General features: G+C 51.4%; 1 protein-coding gene across 2 annotated transcripts in view; it reads right to left on the bottom strand.

The window, feature by feature from the left end:
• The window catches only part of CNNM4 (cyclin and CBS domain divalent metal cation transport mediator 4), a 41,597-nt gene extending 22,683 nt beyond the window's left edge, over window positions 1–18,914 (bottom strand). For both annotated transcript variants that reach the window (XM_040993490.1, XM_040993489.1), the window contains exon 1: window positions 17,513–18,914. In XM_040993490.1, coding sequence (XP_040849424.1) covers window positions 17,513–18,914 — 1,402 coding nt within the window. The remainder of the gene's footprint in view (window positions 1–17,512) is intronic.
• Between the last annotated feature and the right edge of the window lie 2,718 nt (window positions 18,915–21,632).

Raw genomic sequence — 21,632 nt, forward strand, 5'->3', positions numbered from 1 at the left:
TTTCACAATCATATACTGCTTTCAAACGCTTACTATGAAAATTGTTCCAGATCTTGATATCAAAACTTGAAGAGGGAGAAAAACTACAGTAACAGTTCTTATGACGTAACAGGTTTCTCCTGGAAGTGAGAAGTAGGAGGGAGAGGAGGCTGAGAGTACAACTTGGTATGTTCAAACTTGCTCACACTTAAATAGGGCTATTAATTATAAGAGGGGGAAACACTTAATTACAAAACAATTATTTTTCCTGCTATTAAAAAAAATAACCTGATGCCATCTCATAATGTCTTCCGTTTCTCGTAATAGCAGGAAAAACAATTACAGGCCCTTCTTTCTCTCATGAGTGCAGATGCCAAAATTCTGAGATTAAAATGAAATACACTAGTGTGTGAAAAGCATAATACATCACAATTAAAGCTAGATCTACTATATGTTTGTATTAGTACTCAAAATCAGTGTACTTCAGAATAAAGTAAATCATTCAATTATCTCAACAGAAACAAACTCAAAAAGCATTTGGTAAACTCAACTACTATTCATTACATATACATTAAAAAAAAAGTTTCTTAGCAAATTAGGTAGAAAAGAGAATTTCCTGGAACTGATGTATGAGCCCCCGGCTCCCCTCTCAACCACACAGAGACAAGAGCACAATTATGCATAAGGGTCGATTCTGGTAACCCTCTCCCCAGCCGGGGAAAATGTAATGAGGAAGCCCACTAGTGCTAATCAGCACAAACCCAGGTGACCTAGCCAGAGAAATAAGAAGACACAAGACCAGTAGGTTTGGGGCTGGCCCTGTGGTAGAGTGAGTTAAGCATGTCCAGGATCCCATGTCAGAGTGCTAGTTCAAATCCTGGCTGTTCTCTGCTAACATGCAGAAGACAGTGGAGGATGGCCCAGGTAACTTGGGTCCTTACCACCCACGTGGGTGACCCAGATGGAGTTCTAGGCTCCTGACTACAGCCTGCCCCAGTTGTGGCTCATGTGGTCATGTGGGGAATTAACCAGCAGATGAGAGATCTCCTTCTATGTCTCTATAATAACTCTACCTTTCAAACAAATAAATCCTAAAAGAAAAAAAAAAAAAGGACCGGAAGGTTTAGCAATAAGTTAATAAAGTTGCCATCACTCAGAGGCAACATACTTATATATGTATGTATATATGTGAAATCCAAAATGATCTAAAGTAAGACTGATCAGAACTAGAGATGGCGCTAGCCTTGTGGCACAGCATAGCCACGACCACCACATAGGCACAGGTTCAAAGCCCAGCTGCTCCATTTCCAAGTAGCCCATCACTGTAATCATTTGGAGCAGCATATCAAAAAAATCTGTCTCTCTCTCTAACTCTGCTTTTTAAATAAATAAAATCTTGTGAAAAAAAGAGTAAGTAAATTTACAGCAAGAGCAATTAATAAAAATTAATTGTTTCTCTAAACCTTTGTGGTAGGATAAATAAGGAATGTATTTGGAAGCCAGTACTGTGGCATAACAGGAAAAGCCTTTGCCTGTGACATCCCATATGGGTGATGGTTCACATCCTAGCTGCTCCACTTCAGATCCAGCTCCCTCTAATGGCTGGAAAAAGCAGTGGAAGATGATCCAAGTGTCTGGGCCCCTGTACCCACATGGGAGACACATAGGAAGCCCTTGGCTTCGTCTTGACCCAGTGCTGGCTACTGTGGCCATCTGGGAAGTGAAGCAGCAGAGGAAGCAGAGGCAAAGGTGGGGGAGGGGGGAGGAGGAGGAGATTTATTTACTTTTATTGGAAAGGTAGATTTATAGACAAAATGAGAGACAAAGAGGGAACGATCTTCCACCCTCTGGCTCACTCCCCAAGTAGCTGCAACAGCTGAAGGTGAAGCAATCCAGAGCCGGGAGCTTTTTCTAGGTCTCCCTCGCCTGCCCAGGGTCCCAAGGCTTTGGGCCATCCTTCACTGCATTCCCAGGCCACAGGCAGGGAGTTGACAGGAATGAAACAGCCAGGACATGTACCAGCGTGTTGGGGTCCGTGCAGTGGATGTGGGGGAATGCGAAGGTGAAAAGAGTATTGTTCCATTGCAGGCAGGGCCACAAGGAATTTCCCGCTGTATGGCAGGGCCTGGAGGATGTCTCTACAACCACCCGAATGCAGCTCCGCCTCCTTTTGCATGGACACAGGACCACTCTGCGGAAGAACTCTAATCCATTCAGGCATTGTTTGCTACAGTGGAGTTGGCTTTTTCAATCAATTTGAGCTTGGAGGTTAATATCAATAATAATGTCTTGTAAAAGGGCCTTCTATTATTCCTACTGTCTTGGCTGTCCCCATTGATCCTATGCTAATCAAGGGACCTGTATTTAGGCTTTCATTTTTTCCTTGATCTTTAGGTTCTTCTTTTCTTTGTGATACAAGATTAAGTTGTAGAAAAGAACTGTAGTAGGAACTTCTAATGTTTTTAGGTAAAACAAATGGCAGGATTATCCTTAGAAACACACACTTGACCATGATGTAAAAAGTCTGAGGCAGAGTTTGACTTTTTCTGTATAAATAAAGTGGACAGCTTTCCCGCATTGTCCCATTATGATCATGAAATCCTAGTGGTCCATCTTTCTTTCCTCTTTGCGCCTCATCCACGTACCCTTCGCGAGTTCTGAACTCAGCTGGAGCTGGACTCTGGCACCGACGCACATCTGGGATCTCAGCACTTAAAGGGGGAGGATTAGCCACTTGAGCTATTGTACCAGGCCCAACTTTGGAAATTTGTGAGTGGTGAGAGTATTTGTGTGATCTTAATGAGTGACCCAGCGAGGGCTCCTCTGTTCTGTTAAGAACCACAGCTAGTCACCAGAAGGACCAAGCACGTGACTCAGAGCTGAGAGTTTGAGCTGCTCCTCATTCAGGGAGGGACGGCTGCTGGCTGATGTAACTGACCTGGTTTCGAGAAGGGCCTGATAAAAGTCTGTACCTCATCCTATGGCATCCCTCAAAATAAAACTGTAATCCTAAATGTTATTACTTCACTCAGCTTGCTCTAGGGAATTGCTGGACCTGAGGTATGCCAAGGGAACCCCCAAATATACCACCAGTCGGTCAGAGGTACACAAATGGAGGGGAATCCCACTTTGTGGCTGGCCCTGGAGACAAAGGGACAAGCGGAATCCTTATGTTGGACAGAGCTGTCAAGCCTGTACAGTCTGATGCTCTTGCTGGATGGTAGGCTTCAGAAAGGAACTGTAGGACATCCCAGGTGGGTGGAGATGGAACAAAGTACACAGCGCACAGTTTGGGAAATCAGGCTGTAAAGACCTCATTCTAAATCAACCAAATGGCTGAGAATAAATCCATGACTGCTATACACAAAGAAGTATAAAATATAATGATATTGAGAGGAATTAAGAGAAGTGAACAAATGGAGAGGTAACCACGTGTGTGGGCCGGAAGAGTCAGGACTATAAAATGCCAGGTTGGTGCGGGTGAGTGGTGGCAGCGGCTAAGGCAGCTCTGACATGCTGGTATCTTGTATCTGAGTCCTGAGGCAGCCCCCCTCCACCACCTCCACCCCCGACATACACAAGTGAGAGGGGAGGCTTTTCAGAACTCTAGTCCTTCAACATCTAAGAAAGAAAAATCTACTTGGGAGTCAGCATTGTGGTATAGTGCGTAAAGCTGTTGTCTATGATGCTGGTACTTGACATCAGCGCCGGTTTGAGTTCCCACTGCTTCACTTCGGATCCAGCTCTCTGCTGACTGACTGGGAAAGGCAGCAAGGGATGGTCCACATGCTTTGGCCCTTGAGCCCGTTTAGGAGACCTGTCTCCTGGTTTCAGCCTAGCTCAGTCCTGGCCATTCTGATCCCTTGAGGAATGAACCAGCAAATGGAAGCTCTCTCCCCTCCATAATCTTCACCCTGTTTGTAACTCCAACTTTCAATTCAAATTTTAAAAAAGAAGAAAGAACAAAGAAATGTATTTAAACCTGTAACATCATTAACAGAAATAGGGGTAGGTGCTGTGGTTCAAGCTGCCCACTTGAGTCACCCTAGTCTCACATCGCAGTGTCTGGTTTTGAATCCCAGCCCCTCTCCTTCTGCTTCTAATGCTTTCTGGGGAGCAGCAGCTCAAGCACCTGGGACCCTCCCACTAAAGTGACAGAGCCAGACAGTTTTTGGTTTCTGGCTTCAGCCTACTTCGGACCCAGTTCTAGCTGTTGTAGGAATTTATGGAATGAACCACCAAATGAAAGATCCCTCTGTTCTATTGGCCTCTGTTTTTCTCAAATAACTAAATTTCTTAAAAAAAAAAAAAAAAAAAAACAGATTCCAGGTGTCAGCATCGTGACTAGCAGTAGGCATCAGCTCCTCCGCTTCCACTCCAGCTCTCTGTTAACACACCTGGGAGAGTCATGGAGGATGGCCCACATGCTTGGGTCCCCAGCCCCCATGGGGGAGACCTGGAAGAAATTCTGGACTCCTGGCTTTGGCCTGGCCCAGTTGTTGTAGCCATCTGGAGGAGTGAACCAGCAGATGGAAGCTCTCTCTCTCACTCACTTTCCTTTTCTCTATAAATCTACCTTTTAAGTAAAAATAAGCAAATATGTATATTTTTAAATTTCAGAAGGATCATAGTTATAAATATAAAAGATAAACACATAGTTTCTAGAAAATAGCAAAGTAGGTCAGCTTCCTAACTTGTGTATTGGCAAAGAATTCTAAACAGGCTATCAATGGCACTGTAAGAGCTTCTCACAATTAAAGGATTTTTTAAGAGTAAAAAGGGGGGGGGGGGTGATTGGGGAGAAATCTAGGTCAAAACCCACAAACTTTCAGTTACATGACACGAAGGAGTAGTTCAAGGGATTGTATGACAAGGTGACTAAGTTAAGAATAATCTATTTTATGCTTGAAAATTGTTTAAGGGGACAGATTCTAAAAGCTCTCATCATGAATTGTATGTGGAGTAATGCCTATGTTAATGATCTTGTTTTACCCATTCCACTGTATGTATGTGTGTGTGTGTGTGTGTCAAGCCATCATGTTGTGTACCATAGATACAATTTTATCTTCAATTAAAAAAATGAAAAGCTATTTAAACACCGAAATTCTAAATACCGAAAAAGAGAGGGGAAAAAAAGAAAAGTAAATCCATGGAGTGGGAGAATTTATTTGTAATGTAAAAGTCTTGGACATCTAAAAACAACAGATAAAGAAGTTAGGCATTATTAAGAATTCCCTGTAAAATAGACAACACTAACAGATACTTCTCAAAAGATAATACACAAATGCACTGTAAGCATATGAAGTGTGCTGACTTTCTAGTGCAGCAGGTTAAGCTGCCTGGGACGCCTGACCCCTGCACCGTGGGTGCTGGTTCAACTCTCAGCTGCTCCACTTCTGATCCAGCTCCCTGCTAATGCACACTAGAAAGTACCAGAAGATGGCCCAACGACCTGGACTGTTACCACCCACATTGGAGTCCCTGTTAATGGCTATTTGGAGAGTAAACCAGGAGATGGAGGATATCGTTTTCCTTCTAGTTCTCTTTCAATAAACAAATCTTTTTTTTTTAATGCTCAATATCATCAATCTCTAGGAAAACTAAATTAAAATACAATGAGGTTGTCCACACTGACAATGTCAGGATACGCTTAAACAGCAGAAGACAGCTAATGACTGTTTATGAAAGACTCTACTATTGTAATAATATTCGGGAAATCAGTAGGGGAAGCCCCAGAGCCTATGGAACTGTATCATAAAATAATAAATAAATAAAAATAAACAACCATCAAAATTTTTAAAATGCAATGAGGCACAATGGCCCCTATCTGAATGCCAAAACTAAAATGCACACGTGAAATCCTGAGGACACGAGCACTGGTGTGGATAGGAGTACAAGCTGTGACCATGCAGGCCTTTGGGAAAAGTATCTTCTACCCAAGCAACATTCCCAGCAGAAATGCCTCCAAACATTCACGTCCAGCATTGGTAACAGTCACAAGGAGAAACTCTAGAAACATCACCTCTAGTGCCAACTCGGTATCCACATACAACAGAAGACAACAGACACAAAGAGGGTCAAATACAGGAGCAGGTGTTGGGCATGGTGGTTGAGTTGCCAGATGCGATGGCCACAGGGCCTGGCTCCTGTCCTGGTTCCTCTGCTTCTGACTGAGCTCCCTGCTAATGCGCACCCTGACAGCAGGTGATAGCTCAGGTTCTTGGGTCCCTGCCCCCACGTGGAAGACTCTGCCAGGCTTCCAGTTCTATCCTGGCCTGGACTGAGCTGTCTCAAGCATTTGGGAAGTGAACAGTGCACGGAAGGTCTCTCTGTTTTTACGCAAAACAAAACACTGCATGGAAGAAATGCACATATACTGTATGAATACATCTACAAAAGCTTAGAAATAAGTAAAAAAAAAAAAAAATCATTTACGATGGTTTGAGGAGTAGGGCAGTGACCCGGAAGACAGGCAGGGGTGTTTCCAGGATACTGCTGGTGTTCCTTGAACTTGATGGTAGCTACACAGGGATGTCTGCTTTGTGCACTTAATGATTCATGCACTTTTCCTCAATTTATATTGTACTTCAACAGAAGTTCACTTAAAAACCCAGGAGCCTGCATTGTGGCACAACAGGTGAGGCTGCCACCTGTAACACTGGCATCCCATTTGAGCAGCAGTTCAAGGACAGTTTCTGATCCAGCTCCCCATGTCTCATCTATTAACAGTTATGGTCAGGCCCGGCGGTGTGGTCTAGTGGCTAAAGTCCTCGCCTAGAACGTGCCGGGATCCCATTTGGGCGCCGGTTCTAATCCCAGCAGCCCTGCTTCCCATCCAGCTCCCTGCCTGTGGCCTGGGAAAGCAGTCGAGGATGGGACCCTGCACCTGTGTGGGAGATCTGGAGGAAGTTCCTGGCACAGTACCGGCCATTGCGCTCACTTGGGAAGTGAATCATCGGACAGAAGATCTTCTTCTCTCTCTCCTCCTCTTTGCATATCTGAATTTGTAATAAAAATAAATAAATCTTTAAAAAAACAAAACAGTTATGGTCTCAGCCTGTCAGGATACGGGTTAAGAAAATGTCACCTCAGGCCAGTGCTGTGGTACAGCGGGTGAAGCTATCACCAGCACCTGTTATGGGAGTGCCTGGTTGCCCTACCCCTCACTCAGACCCTCGCTAAGAAAACAGTTGGAGGATGGTCCAAGTCCTTGGGCCCCTGCCGCCCCTGTGAAGGGAGTATCAAGCTCCTTGGCTTCGGCCTGGCCCAGCCCTAGCCATTGCAGTCGTTTGTAGAGTAAACCAGCAGAGGGACAATTACTCCACTTCAGACACGCTGCCTTTCAAATAAATAAAATCTTAAAAACACACAACACAAAGAAACAAACAAGAAAAAAACAACTGTGAGTCTTGGAGGCAAGCAGCAAGGGGCTGCCATACAGTTGCTGGGCAACTGAAGATGATTCTAGTTTCTCCCAGACTCTCCTCGTCGCCCCATCCCCCATCACTGGCACCTGTGGGATTAAGTTAAGTATCTCTGAAATGCTAACATCCTGCGGCCACTTCCTTCTTCCAGGCTTCCCTGGATTCTGCTCTTCCTCACCCTTCTTTTCTCCACAACATTCTTGGCTCTGGTTCTGGGGTATTTTCAGGCAGACAGAACCTAAGGGTGAGTCTTTGTTCCTAGACTCCTCTTCCCTCTTGTCCCTCTTCCTTCCTCGCCTCCCTTCCAAGACACCAGGGAGGGGGTTGGAAAGGGTAGGGGATGGCATCCCCAAAATGACACTCCCACAAGTGCAGGAGCTGATGTGGCTCCCCTACAGCAGTGTCCCACACTTGGGGCACCAGTGAGCTGGTTATCAGGATGGGTAGACTCAGCTTTTTTCTGACTTGCAGCGGAAAAAAAAAAGAATCATAGGAGAACTTGTTCAGTTCTAAGCTTCTCTTGTACATTTTTTCCCTGAAGCTCTGACTTCTATTACCCTCATCACAGGCTAGATATAACATGTTATCTAATCATGTAGTAGGCTCCACAAATCTATAAAAACGAATGGGGGCAGGAGTACCCTGGGACAACTAGAAATGCCTGCCATCTGGGCCAAAACAAGAGAACCACTGTGGCCACAGGTTGGGGTCAACACCAGCTGGGGCATCATTTGGATGACAATGACCTTTAAAAGACATTATTTATTGGAAAGGCAGAGTGACATACACACAGAGATCTTCCATCTGCTGGTTCACTTCCCAAATGATCAATGAGTGGGCCAAAAGTCAGGAGCCTGGAGCTCTACTGGGCTCTCCCACGTAGGTGGCACAGACCCTGGCACTCAGGCCATCCCCTACTGCTTTAATAGGCTCATTAGCAAGGATCAAAGGCGAGCAGCCAGGACTCAAACTGGTGCCCAGATATGGGATGCTGGCAAGGCAGGTGGTGGCCTAACTTACTGTGCCACAACCAAGCCCCAATCACAATTTTCAAAATAGCTAATGGTTACTGTGCGATGACACAGCACTGGGCATGAGGCTCAACATTCTCCATGCCTGCCCCACTCTGCCTTCTGCACAGCCCACGGGGGGCCAAACAGCCATCACAGAGATGAGCAGAGCACTAGCAAGTGAAGGAAGGTGCTTCTGAGCCCAGCGATCAGTCCCTACTTGGAGCATTTCATGAAATGTGTTGTGTTGTACATACCACATACTCCTCTTTTTAGACTTTTAGCTCGTAGGAGTATGTGAGATGGACTTTGGCCTGAAGCAGGACTTCCAAGTGACCGTGCATGTGTGTGTACACGTGCACATGGTTGGAGTGGGTGGGTCTGGGGGTGAGGCAACCTGCGCATCTGGGGGAGGGCATGGGCGGGGCTGTGTCTGTGAGGGAGTGTGTGTGCGCCAGCACTGTGAGCCGCCTATGTTCTAGGGTTAGAGGGGTGTGGCTGTGCATGGGAGTGAGCTTGCCTGTTGAGGAGGCAAAGGGGGGCTCCTTCCCAGCCATGCACGGATGCCTATGGTGCCTGCTGGCCTGAGACCAGGTGTTTCAAAGAGCCTGGGGAAACCAGTCTTGCCAGAACCCTGCCCAGGTCACAAGAAATTAGCCCTACAGCATGCAAACCGCCCTGACTGCAATGTCTGCAGAGTGCTCCAGCAGTACCAAGTTTAACCCCAAGTAAATCAGGCTGGCGCCTCTGGGTTCATCTTCCTGCTCTGCCACACGGAGGGCCTGGCCCTTATGCTGCCGTGGCAAGAGGCAATTCTCCAGAAGCTCCTCCCCAGGGATGTTGGGGAGAAAACACAAAAAACAGATTCCATCTCTTCATCAGGGCAGAAATCTGATGAACTGATCCAAACTACATTCCTACCAGCGGGACATAAAATTGCATGTAGACGGATGTGCAATTTCCCACATGGAAATGCAGTGCAAGGGCTCATGGGAGACAGGATGGTTGGAAAATGATAATGACCTTGATCTTGTTGCTTGTTACAACTTCTAAAAACTAAATCAGTGGGGCTGGTGCTGTGGCATAGCAGGCTAAGTCTCCACCCATGGCACCGGCATCTCATATGGGCACCGTTTGTGTCTTGGCTGCTCCACTTCTGATTCAGCTCCCTGCTAATAGCCTGGGAAAACAGCAGAGGATGATCCAAGTACTTGGGCCCCAGCACTCAAGGTGAAGACCCAGAAGAAGCTCCTAGCTTCACATCAGCCCAGATCCAGCTTCTTTCTCTGTAATTTTGTCTTTCAGATAAGAAATAAATTAATAGGTGCCGGTTCATGTCTTCGCTGCTCCACTTCCCATCCAGCTCCCTGTTTTTGGCCTGGGAAAGCAGTCAAGGATGGCCCAAAGCCTTGGGACCCTGCACCCGCATGGTAGACCCAGAGCATGCTCCTGGCTCCTGACTTTGGATTGGCTCAAATCTGGCCACTGTGGCCACTTGAGGAGTGAACCAGCGGATGGAAGATCTTCCTCTCTATATCTCCTTCTCTCCATATATCTGCTTTCTCAATAAGAATAAATAAATCTCAAAAAAAAAAAAAAAAGGAAGCAGAATCCAGAACTTCACAAAATATTCCACAGCTCCTTAGCTTCTTATAGGATGTCCTGGCACACTCAGTGTGAGGATAGGGAAAACGGGGCACAGGACAGGTAGGGCAGCCACACTCCAAGACAGACACAGGGATTCAGAGAACAGCGCCAGGACAGGACTTGCACCCTGTCCTCTTAGCCTGGGGCCAGCTGGGGCCCTGCTGCAAGCTCCACTGGCAATTCAAAGACTCCCTAAGACCACAGGATGGCTAGGAGGTAACTAACCCTGCTGAGGCAAGGTAGCCTGGCCTCCCCGTGCACTGGGACAAGAGAAGGCCCTGCTGAAGTCAGTCAGCAGTGACGCAGTGTCTAGCCTGTGCTTCCCTTTCATACTCTCTCTCTCTAGCCACACAGTTTTTCAGGAACTGCACTTGGAGAGTGGCCAACACCCTCTTGACCCCTGACCTCCAGGAGACGGGGAAGGCCAGAGGCCCTCGCAGCAGCCGGGCTTCCCCGTTCTATAAGGAGATGCCTTTGCCATCAATCAGCCCGGCTCGTCCCTAGATACAACACCAGTGTGGGAACAGGGGGACAGAGAGGAGAAGGTACACAGTGATTTGGACCTGCAAACGGCTGGAGGAAGGATGGGACGCAGCCACCAATGGGTTGACGCGATTTGACACAGTGTTGGCACCAAGCACTAATGGCACAAGATGCTGTCTCTCCCTGTGGAGCAGCAGGGACTGAAGTGGGAAATGCCACGTCTAGCTGTCCCGCCATGGTGACCAGCTGAATGATTCCCCTCATTTGGAGTGTCTCTGCTTCCCCAACCCATCGCCCCTGTGCTGCTGCATTCCCACACTCTTGTCAATCTTCAAGGCAGAACATCTGTTGAACGTTCCCCAGCCTGACCAGAGGTGTGCAAGAAACCACTGGAGCCAAGTTTCCTTATTGAAAAATGCAAGACTTGAAAAGTAACCACCAGGACTAAGAAGCTCTTGCCAAGTTCTTGCCTGTGTGCAATAGCTCTGCCTTCCAGTATACAAACGGAAGTACTGGGAAGAGAAATATAAATGCATTGGTGAGACTACACTTGCTTCTGGCTCCTTGGTGGGAGGAAGCCCAGTGGCCGTGAGGTGCTAGCAAGAGAAGAGGCACAGTTGCTCCTGGCTGGCATGACCCAGCCTGCTGGAGAGCCCATGGTCCCTAGCTGTAGGCACCACACGAGAGACATAATGTAAGAATGAACTTGGCCAGCCCTTTGTCAGCTGCCCTTGCTGGGCCCTCTGCCCTATGCTGAGCACCACCCAACAACAGGCAGCTCCTGTCACTCTCTCTGCTAATGCCTGCTCCCAGGGCAGCTTCTGGAGATCAAACTGCCAACTGGAGACTGTTTCCAAGTGGAGCTGATGGGGACCAGCTGTAAAGCTGGCTCACACCTCGTTAATCACCCCATGGCTAAATTCTCCCATCCCTCAGGTGTGCTTGACCTTCAGCCTTCTCTAGGGAGGCTCCCAGGTATCATGCAGTGCCCCTGGATTTCTGCTTAAGATTTATTCCTTTACTTGAAAGGCTTAACAAGAGACAAGCAGGCAGGCAGGCAGGCAGACAGACAGATCTTCCACCTGTTGGTTCATTCCCCAAATAGCCCCCTGGGCCAGGTCTTGTCAATCTTCAAGCAGGCCAAAGCTAGGAACCTGGAATTTCATTCATGTCTCCCACATGGATGGCAGGGTTCCAAGCACTTGGGCCATCTTCCGCTGCCTTCCTAGGAGCATTAGCAGGGTGCTAGCTGGAAGGCAGTGCAGCTGAGACTCACCGCATCCCATGCCAGTCAGCCTTCTCCGGTGGTCATTCCCCAGCCCTGTCCCTGTTATTGCTCACGTTCCGTGTGTTCTCATCTGACTCCTACACCATTCAGTGTGGTCGTGGCCTCCCTGGGCAAGCCTCATGTGGCTGGTCATACCCACTCACTTGCCTAAGTTCTCTAGAAGCTTGTCCAGGACCCTCATCCGCACCTGACAGCCTGTTGGAAATTCAGGTTCTGAGGTCACATTCCAGATCCAATGAAGTCCAGTCCTCACCGAAAGACCTCCTCATCACCCTCTCCTTACTGCAGTTAATTGGCACCATCGTCAACCCAAAGCGCACGCTAGAAACCTCAAATGCGCACAACTACTCCCAGGGCCTTGACTCCCATATCTCTGGAATGATTACGGAGCACAGCTGCCATCCTGACGTCACCAGCGCCTCACGCCTCACGGGCCAAGCCTTCCTCTTCCCCGTGTCTCACAGTGCCTTATCCGGGAGAGGGTGGGCAAGTCTTGTTATGCATCTGCCTCCCTGTTGGGCTGTGAAGTGTGTGAACTGGACTGATTCACCTGTCCCTGCTTCCCAGAGCAAGCGCACTGTCTGACATATACATTGCAAAAAATTCCATGTCTGCCTAACAAAGGACTGCATAAGCAGACAGGTAGAGGTGGCGAGGCAGGGGTAAATTAACGAATGTGTATCAGAGGACAGGAACCAAAAGGGAAAGCCAAAATCAGGCAGTGTGCTTTTAGTTTTGTCTTTTGTTTTGTTTTCCTCAAGTTTTTAAAAATTTTTTTTAAAGATTTATTTTTACTATTTTTTTATTGGAAAGGCGGATATACAGAGAAGAGATACAGAGAGGAAGATCTTCCAGCCGATGAATCACTCCCCATGTGAGCACAACGGCCAATACTATGCCGATCCGAAGCCAGGAGCCTCTTCCGGGTCTCCCACGCAGGTGCAGGGTCCCAAAGCTTTGGGCCGTCCTCGACTGCTTTCCCACAAGTGGGGAGCCGGTGCCCATATGGGATCCCGGGCGTGCAAGGCGAGGACCTTAAACCACTGCGCCACCGCACAGGGCCCAGTTTTCCTCAATTTTACAAAGTTTATTTTGGGAGCAAAGTTAATTAGTAGGAAAAATAAAACCCCGTGTGTGGCCTGGCACGGTGGCGCAAGTGGTTAAGGTCCTCGCCTTGCACACCCAGGATCCCATATGGGCACCGGTTCTAGACCCAGCAGCCCCGCTTCCCTTCCAGCTCCCTGCCTGTGGCCCGGGAAAGCAGTCAAGGATGGCCCAAAGCTTTGGGACCCTGCACCCGTGTGGGAGACCCGGAAGAGGCTCCTGGCTTCGGACCAGCATAGCACCGGCCGTTGCGCTCATTTGGGGAGCGAATCATCGGATGGAAGATCTTCCTCTCTGTCTCTCTTCTCTGTATATCCACCTTTCCAATAAAAAAATAATAAAAATAAATCTTTAAAAAAAAAACCGTGTGGCATACATGTAAATATGGGGGAGATGGTTAATGAACATATTTCTAGGATTTTTTTCCTTTCCTATAAAATGACTCCCCAGTTCACTTATAGTGCCAAGTTCATGGTCACCTATTGGGTCAGAGTGCAGTTTACAAGCACCTCTGCACAGCCAGTGGTCTGGAGGGTTATCCGTTGGGTGGGGAATGATAAGATGGTTAAAGACAAGTGACATGCCTGGGAGGGGCAAAAATGCCCTGGAAAGTTGGGGTTGGGCCGGGCAAGTTTTTGGGCACAGGCAAGGGCTGAGGAGGCAGGCGCAAAGTGGGGTCAGAGCACCCCTGTTCACAACCTCCACAGGGAGAATTCATTCATGAATTTGCTTTAGGGTCAAAGGGAGAGAATCGGCCAAGAAGGCAAAAGGGATACTGGGCTGGGAGTGGCCCAGGCACCTTTGTTCTAGGATTCCAGGCTGTGGAGGACAAACCCATCTAACAACAACACCCAGTAATACAAACAGTTCTAGGTGAGGTTTGAGGGCCAAGGTTCAAATCCCAGGAGCTTCTGGGTAGCCTGACAGGGTCTCGTTCCAGCAGCACCTCGCTTCCACGGGGTTTTTCTTCTTGCATGCGGCCTGCACTTTCCTGAATGTCTCAGGCCAACTGCGGGCCAGCTCTCACACCCTGCGCCTGAGCTCCAGGGTCAAGTATGCAGGGCTGTGCTGACTCCCAGGATTCTAAGAGCACAGAAGTGCACTGATGACTCAACTTTAATGAGCGGTGGGTGTGCAAACTCCAGGTGACCAAAGACCGCTTCCTGAGGCACTCAGCAGGGGAAATTGTGCACCATGTTCAAGGCCCCCAGGCCAGAGAAGACCATGCCCAAGTCCTAGCAAGAGCTCCCCCGCCAACTCTGGCATAGCAGGCAACACCCAGCCCCTGACAACGCACAGCATCCACGCCTCTGCATCCCTCCACCAGCTCCTCCAAATGCCAACCTTTCTAGAGCAGGGCTAATTCCCCAAGCCAGTGGTAGCAGTGGTTCCTGCATTTATTTCTTCACTCAGTGACCCTGCTAGGTGGGTCTCATTTTGCCACAACAATGACCCTGAGGGCTAGAGCTGTTTAGAGAGGCAGAAGCAAACAGCCCATCGTTTTGTGGGAGGAGAGAAACAGTGACAACATAGTAACTCAGTAACACGCAGATGGGAGACAGCAGGCTGTGCCAGGAGAGAGAAAGAAAAAACAGGGCCGGGTTAAGGGCACTGAACAAGGTCAGGGTGGGACCAGGGTGTGGTTTTCAGGAGAAAAGAAGGTAGGTCCTGCTGATTTCTGGGGTGGAACATTCCAGCTGAGAGAAGAGGCAGGGCAAAGGCCCCCGGGGGTGGGGAGCATCTCAGTGTGTCCAAGAACACACAGCAAAGAGGTTTGTCAGAGTCATCCGTTCATTTTCTCACCCTTTATAGAAGACTCATCACTGCACTTGGCACTAGCATTCCATACAGACACTAATTCATGTCCTGGCTATTCCACTTTCCATCCAGCTCCCTGCTCGTGGCCTGGGAAAGCAGTAGAGGATGGCCCAAAGCCTCGAGACCCCGCACCTGCATGGGAGGGCTGGAAGAGGATCCTGGTTCATTCAGATCAACTCAGCTCTGGCCTCTGTGGCAATTTAGGGAGTGAACCATTTAGGGATGCAAGATCTTTCTGTCTCTGCTCCTTGCTCAGTTAAAACAACAACAACAAAAACTTTCAAATAAAAGTTAATTAATTAATTAAAATGCTGATAAGGAATGGTTCCCAAAGGAGCTGATAACACTGGTGAGAAGGAAGCTAAAAACCCAATGACATCAGCAACCCCAGGCAAAAAGACCTGGGCAGAGCTGGGCTCATGGTCCTTTCCCCGTGGAGGAGGGGCGGGGCAGGGCAGGGCAGGGCAGGGCAAGGGCAGGGCAGAAGGTCCGGGAGAGACTCCTCAGAGGACACAGGGCTGGAAGAGCTACTCATCTCTGACATGGGTGCTGCTAACCACACTGGCTGTGCTGACCCTACTCACTGGTTTTCCTGAGCCTAGAAAAGAAGCCTTCCAAACACCAGGCTAGGAAAGAAAAAAAAAACTCTGAAGCTACAGAGAGGGCATGGGAGGTGTGTGCCCCACCTGGGCAGCCTCAGGACTAATACAGAGGTGGATACCAGATGAAAAGATCTAGGGTGGGCCGAGCTGGGGAGTGTGGCCAAGACTGAGACCACCAGCCCTCATCAACTCCCCTCAATCCTGGGGAAGCAGGAAGTGACAGTCTAAAGGCCCTAGGGCCTGTTCATGTTGGGCAGTGGAGCACCACCGGGGCAGGCTGTGCCTGCTTTGACCCAGACACTACCAGCACCCCCTCTGAGGGCTTGGTCTCAGGCTCTAGGCCTCTGCGCTGCATCTGGGGAGGTCAGCTCAGTGGTGCTCCCATCTAAGGAAAGTGCATTTCTCCACCAGGCAGACTACAAAAGATGGCCCAGCAAAGACCCAGGAAAACTCCCACGCCCCAGGTTTTATCCCTGCTAATAGAGGCTAGACGGGCCCTGGCCAACCCAATCCCTACTGGCTGGATCCAGATCTCCGCTGCACTGAGGTGAGGAGGTAGTGTTGGATGTATCAACAACCGGATCCAGCAACTACAGCTTCCCAACTGCCAGCATGGCCTTCAAGGCCTCCTGTGGCTACTGGCAGTAGGGCACGGCCTCTCATGGCTCCCATGGATGGCTCTGCCGTTACCACCAGCTACCCACATCCCTCCAGTTCTTTGGGCTGGGAGGCTGCCTCGCGTGGGCCTCAGCTCGCAGGCCGAGAGGCACCCGGCAGAAATGGAAGCTGCCACCTGAGCATCCTCACCTTGTCCCACGGGCATCTTCTCAGATCACACCTGGCAAAGCCAGTCCCTTCCACCCTGGACCACTCCAAGCTGCCTTTCATGCTCTGCTCTAGAGATGACTGCCAGCTTGCCCCCAGCTGCAGTTCAATAGGGAATCCCAGTCCCTAAAACTGCCTGTCTGACTGACAGACAGCTGGGCCAGTAGCTCTGCCCCTGGGGAAAAGAAACAGTGGCAGACCTCCTTCCCAAAGGCCAAGTCTATAGGCTGATCACAAGCTCCCCCATTCATTTCTGAATATCTTCCTTCTCTGCCTCCCACTCACTATGCCGAGCAGGGGGTTTTGGCCTGGGTAATTGGTTTGTTTACGGCCATTCCCAGGACTTCTGAGCGGCAGGGGTGGGAGGAAACTTCTGTGGGAAGTAGGGAAAGGGGAGTGTGCCTTGAGCTGTGTGGCTGGTGAGTAACCTCTCCCAGCGCCTTGCTAACTACTTGAGAACTGGCCAAAAACCCATGTGAGGGAAAAAATTTAAAAAACCACCACCAGGCCATGCGAGACTGGCTGAAAACTCCAAGACACCCACAGCAGGCAAGCTTATGTTTGGCGCCGGGCAAAGACAGAACAATAACCAAAGCTTAATCGGTTTGCTTCTGCTGAACAGTGGAAAGCGTTCCTTGGCGTTGTGTGCAGGGAGCCGAGGAGAGTCCTCCCAGCTCCGCTTCCGTGCGCTGGCTGTCCCAGTGACATCATCCCTTCTGCTACAGCTCTGGGCTCAGAACTAACTCAGTGTCCACACAAGTCCCTAGCCTTCCCACCCCCCCATGACATCACCAGTCCACTCATCAACAGACCACTTGCTATGGACCCCAGAGCACCTTCAGCTTCTCCATCCCAGGGGCCAGGGGCCAGGGGCCAAGCCAGGGCTAGCTGTGGGGCTGGGGGTAGGGTGGGAGGGGTCTCTGCCTCAAGTGCCAAGTCTCTCCATCACTCTAGGCTGCCCTTCCCTTAGGATTGTTTCCCCGCTGCCCCCAGTCTACCCCACCCCACCCTCTACACCTCCATCGTCCTGGTGCTGGCCCCTTTGCGGGCACTTGCCTTATTCTGTTCTGCTTCAATAGCTCCCCAAGGCCTCACTCTACTCCTCCAAGCAAGCAAGCGTGTCTTAATTCAGTTCTGATTCATCCGAAGAACAAAGCACAGTACCTGGCAGACAGCAGACAGCACTGCAATCACCATTCCCCTCAGGGTGTGTATGTGGGGAGGGGGTGGGACACAGAGATGACTCTAGCAGCAGAGGGACACTACGCCGGGCAGACAACGAAACAGCCGAAGCTGGGGGGCATCACGGAGGAGGTGCCCGGCGGTCCTTACCCTTCTTGAACTCCTCCAGCATGGCATCCAGCTTGGTGTCGTGGAAGACGAAGTGCACCGGGTGGTTATAGAAGCGGGTGATGGTCTTGAGGGGGGTGCAGTCATCGGGGTCCACGAAGGCCAGGTCCTTGACGTAGAGGATGTCCACGATGTTGGACTGCTCGTCCTCGTACACGGGGATGCGGGTATACCCGCTCTCCATGATCTCGGACATGGTGTTGAAGTCCAGGATGGCGTCGCTGCGGATCATGAAGCAGTCCTGGAGCTGCGTCATGATGTCCTCCACCGTCTTGGTGCGCAGCTCCAGGGCCCCCTGGATCATGTTGAGCTCTTCCTTGACCAGGTCGTTGTAGGGTTCCGTCACCTTCAACATCTCCATCAGCTTCTCCCGGTTGTAGACCGTGCGGATCTCCTGGCCCAGGAAGAAGTCCAGGAGCTTGCTGATGGGGTAGCTGAGGGGGAAGGTGAGGAACATGAAGCATTTGGTGAGGATGATGGTGTTGGCGCCCACGGCCAGCCCATGCCGGGAGCACAGGGCCTGAGGTAAGATCTCGCCAAAGATGACGATGCCAATGGTGGAAGAGGCCACCGCCATGAGGCCCGAGCCGATGAGGTTGTCCAGGAGGATGGTGAGGGAGGTGTTGACCAGGACGTTGCCCAGGAGCAGCGAGCACAGCAGGTAGTTGCCTTTGCGCCGGATGGGCTCGATCTTGCGCGCGTAGCGCTTCTCCTTGTCAGTGCCGCAGTTCTGCACAATGCGCAGTTCCATGGGGTCCAGGGCCATGAGGCCCAGGTTGAGGCCCGAAAAGATCCCCGACAGCACCAACAGCACCGTGATGAGCAAGATGTGCAGCCAGAGGGGCAGGAGCCTCCCGGTCTCCTCCACCATAAAGAGCAGAGAGTCCTTGTCGGTCCACTTGACCCAGGGTTCCCCGGCGTGGGTCCGGGTGCACAGCGCGTACAGCTTCATGTTCTCGCTGCGCCGCAGGAACTTGGTAAGCACCACGAGCATCCCGGACGTGTTCCCGCGGCTCACGTTGACCAGCTTCTGGACCACCAGGTCCTTGGTGAGCTCCAGGCAGTTAGTGGAGTTGCGGGCGGCCTCAGCGTTGTCCACCTCGGTGAAGGAGATCAGGTTGCTGGAGACTTCACCCAGGCTCTGTCCATACAGCCGCAGGTTCACCGTGCTGCCCTCGGACACGAAGATGATGCCGTTCTCGTCCATCCCACACGACTTGTTGCAGCTCGCCAGCCTCATGCCCAGGATCGTGCCCCGCGGCGGGGTGCCCTGGCCCCGGGCCCCCCGCGCCCACAGCAGCACCGGCAGCGCCAGCGCTGCCAGGAGGAGGCGCCCTCGGGCCGGCCCGCCGCCCGGGTGCCCGCCCCCACCCACCGGCGCCATGTTGCTCCTGCTCTGCCGCCGCCGCCGCCGCCGCCGCCCGCGCCCCGCCGCCCCGCAGCCCCGCGCGGCCCCGCTCAGCGCCGCCGCTCCTGCCGCTCCGCCGCCGCCGAGCCAACTGCCCGGGCCGCGGGGCTGACGTCAGGTCAGCGCCCCGCCGGCCCCGCCCCGCCCGCAGCCCCGCCCCGCCGGCCACGCCCGCAAGCCCCGCCCCCGCAGGCCCACGCCCCTTATTTGCATGCGAGGCCCCGCCCCTGCGAGCGCGCGGTTGGGGCTCCGGCCCTTAAGGGGGTCCCGGCGCTTAAGGTGGAGCGGCGAGGGGAGCGCGGGAGCCGCGGGGCCGCCGTGCGCCCCTCCTTCCGGCTCCGCGCCCTTGCACGCCCTTCCGTTCCTGGTGCCCCTCGCCGCCTTTCCCGCAGCTCGTCGCCCCGGGGCCGAGCGGTCACACGTCCCGCCGCGCGTGCTCGGCTCCCAGCAGTCTACAGCTGGGTTCGGGGTGGAGGGTGGCTGGGGGGTGGGGCGGACCCTGTGGCCCTAAATTGGCACGAAGGAGGGTGCGGGGAGGGAATGTATTTCCTGATTTAGAAAAAGGGAACTGCAGGACTCGACGTGGGGCTTGCAGTCTGCCCGCTCCCCCCGGGAGACTTTCGAGGCCCCCCTCCTCACTTCTGGAGTTTTTGCCGACCTTATCCCAAAGCCAGAACTAAGTCCCCCGGCCCCCATTCCCAGCCTCTCGCCGACGCTGGCCGGTGGCTGCCCGGTAGAACCTGCAGATTTTGGGAACTGCGGTTCAAGAGGCGCCAGGTCACGGCTTATCTCCTATCATCTCCATTTTTAGACACAAGTCTCGATAGAGCACCTGTACCTCCGGCGCATGTTCTAGGCTCTGAATTGGCCAAAGGCCCTGGAGCACTGCTGTTGACACAACATAACCAAGAAACAAGGAAACCACTGCTAGTATTCATCTCCTCCCACGACCCTAAGAGGGAGCAAGGATTACCCCCGTCCGAGGCACATGTCCGGTTCGGTTCAGGTTGGGATCTCAAGCGACGTTCTCCACCTGCATTACAGTTACCCTTGGTTAAACCTGAGGGGTCAGGGCAGGACAGCTCTGGGAGTGTTCAGGCAGTGTCATAGCTGTAGCTCCACTGCCTGCCCTTCTGGGGACCAAACCCGAGTCCCAGATCACGGTGACTGGCTAGCCTGGGCAGCTGCCTGTGGAAATGAGCTGACTGCCCTCTTGGACAGTCCTGCCTCAGTGTCAATCAGCAGCTGTGAAGGGAGCGCCAAGCATCCGGGTGTGTGGACTGAGAAGGAGGCAGGCACGCCCAGGTACAATCGTTGCAGAGGTGTGCTGAGAAAAGCAGTTGTGAGGGTGACTGTTGGGGTCTGCAAGTAGGTGTTCTCCCAGCCCCGGGAGGGACCCAGTGGGTGTGTGTCTCTCTGCAACAGCCCCATGTGATGATTTGTAATTTTGGTGCCCTGAGTCCCAGGAAAAGCAACAATCAATACCTGCCACAAAGAGCCTGAGCAACAAAAACAGCAAGTGCTGGAGGAGGCGTGGTGGCAGAGAGGCTTCTGGAAACCAGCCAGCCTGAAGGAGGTGGCTCACTCCACAATCTGCAGAATGTCCAGTAGGCGAGCCTTGGGATAGGCACCGGCCACAACAGAACCCCTGCAGGACTGTGCCCTCCTTGTCACTACCAACCACCTGCACTGCCACTCAAAGCCAGCCCCACTGTCACAAAGATGTACGCTGTCTGGCCACCTTGCCTCTTCCCGTACGGGGCCTTGGCTCTCCCGACTTCAATACTTTCCCATTCTGTTATCGACTAAACTGGCTATTTTTATCCCGCCCTTTTCAGGCTGTCTGCTCTCAGAAGTTCCATAGGTACACGCCGAGCCTAGCCGCAGAAGCCAACAAAAGGAAGGGGGAAAAGGCTACTTGGGGTGAAAGTGGGATCAATGAAGAGGAAAAACCAGTGATCAAAAGGCAAAGCCATCTCAGTTACAGTTAAGTTCATTATACCCATCCAGGAGAATAGTCACATGATTACGTGAATAGGGCAGTTTCAATAAAGGTTTGAAATGGGAGCTGGCTTTGTAGCATATCAGGTAAAGTTGCTGCCTTCAGTACTGGCATTACTCCTCTATGGGTACCAGCTCAGGCCCTGGCTGCTCCACTTCTGATTCAACTCCTTGCTAATGTGCCTAGAAAAGCAGCAGAGGATGGCACAAGTGCTTGGTTCCCTGTACCCATGTGAAAGACCCAGAGAATAGTCCAGACTCCTGGCTTTGGCCTGACCAAGCTCTGGCTGTTGTGGCCAGTGGGGGAATGAACCAGCAGAAGGAAGATCTCTGTCTTGTCCTCTATCAGTGTAACTCAGACTTCAAATCAATCAAAATACATCTTTAAAAAGAGAGCAAGGGAAAGTGTGTGGCACAATGGCTCAGTGGCTAAATCCTGGCCTTGTATGTGCCAGGATCACATGTGTGCCAGTTTGTGTCTGGGCTGCCCCACTTTTCATCTAGCTGTTTGCCTGTAGCCTGGCAAAGCAGTCGAGGATGGCCCAAAGCCTTGGGACTCTGCACCCAAGTGGGAGATCTGGAAGAAGCTCCTGGCTCCAGGGATCGGATCGGCTCAGCTCTGGCCATTGTGGTCCCTTGGAGAGTGGATCAGTGGATGAAAGATCTTCCTCTCTGTCTTTCTTCTTCTTTGTA

Source organism: Ochotona curzoniae, unplaced genomic scaffold (assembly GCF_017591425.1).
Source record: "Ochotona curzoniae isolate NIBS_2020 unplaced genomic scaffold, NIBS_Ocur_1.0 contig_883, whole genome shotgun sequence".
NCBI lineage: Eukaryota > Metazoa > Chordata > Mammalia > Lagomorpha > Ochotonidae > Ochotona > Ochotona curzoniae.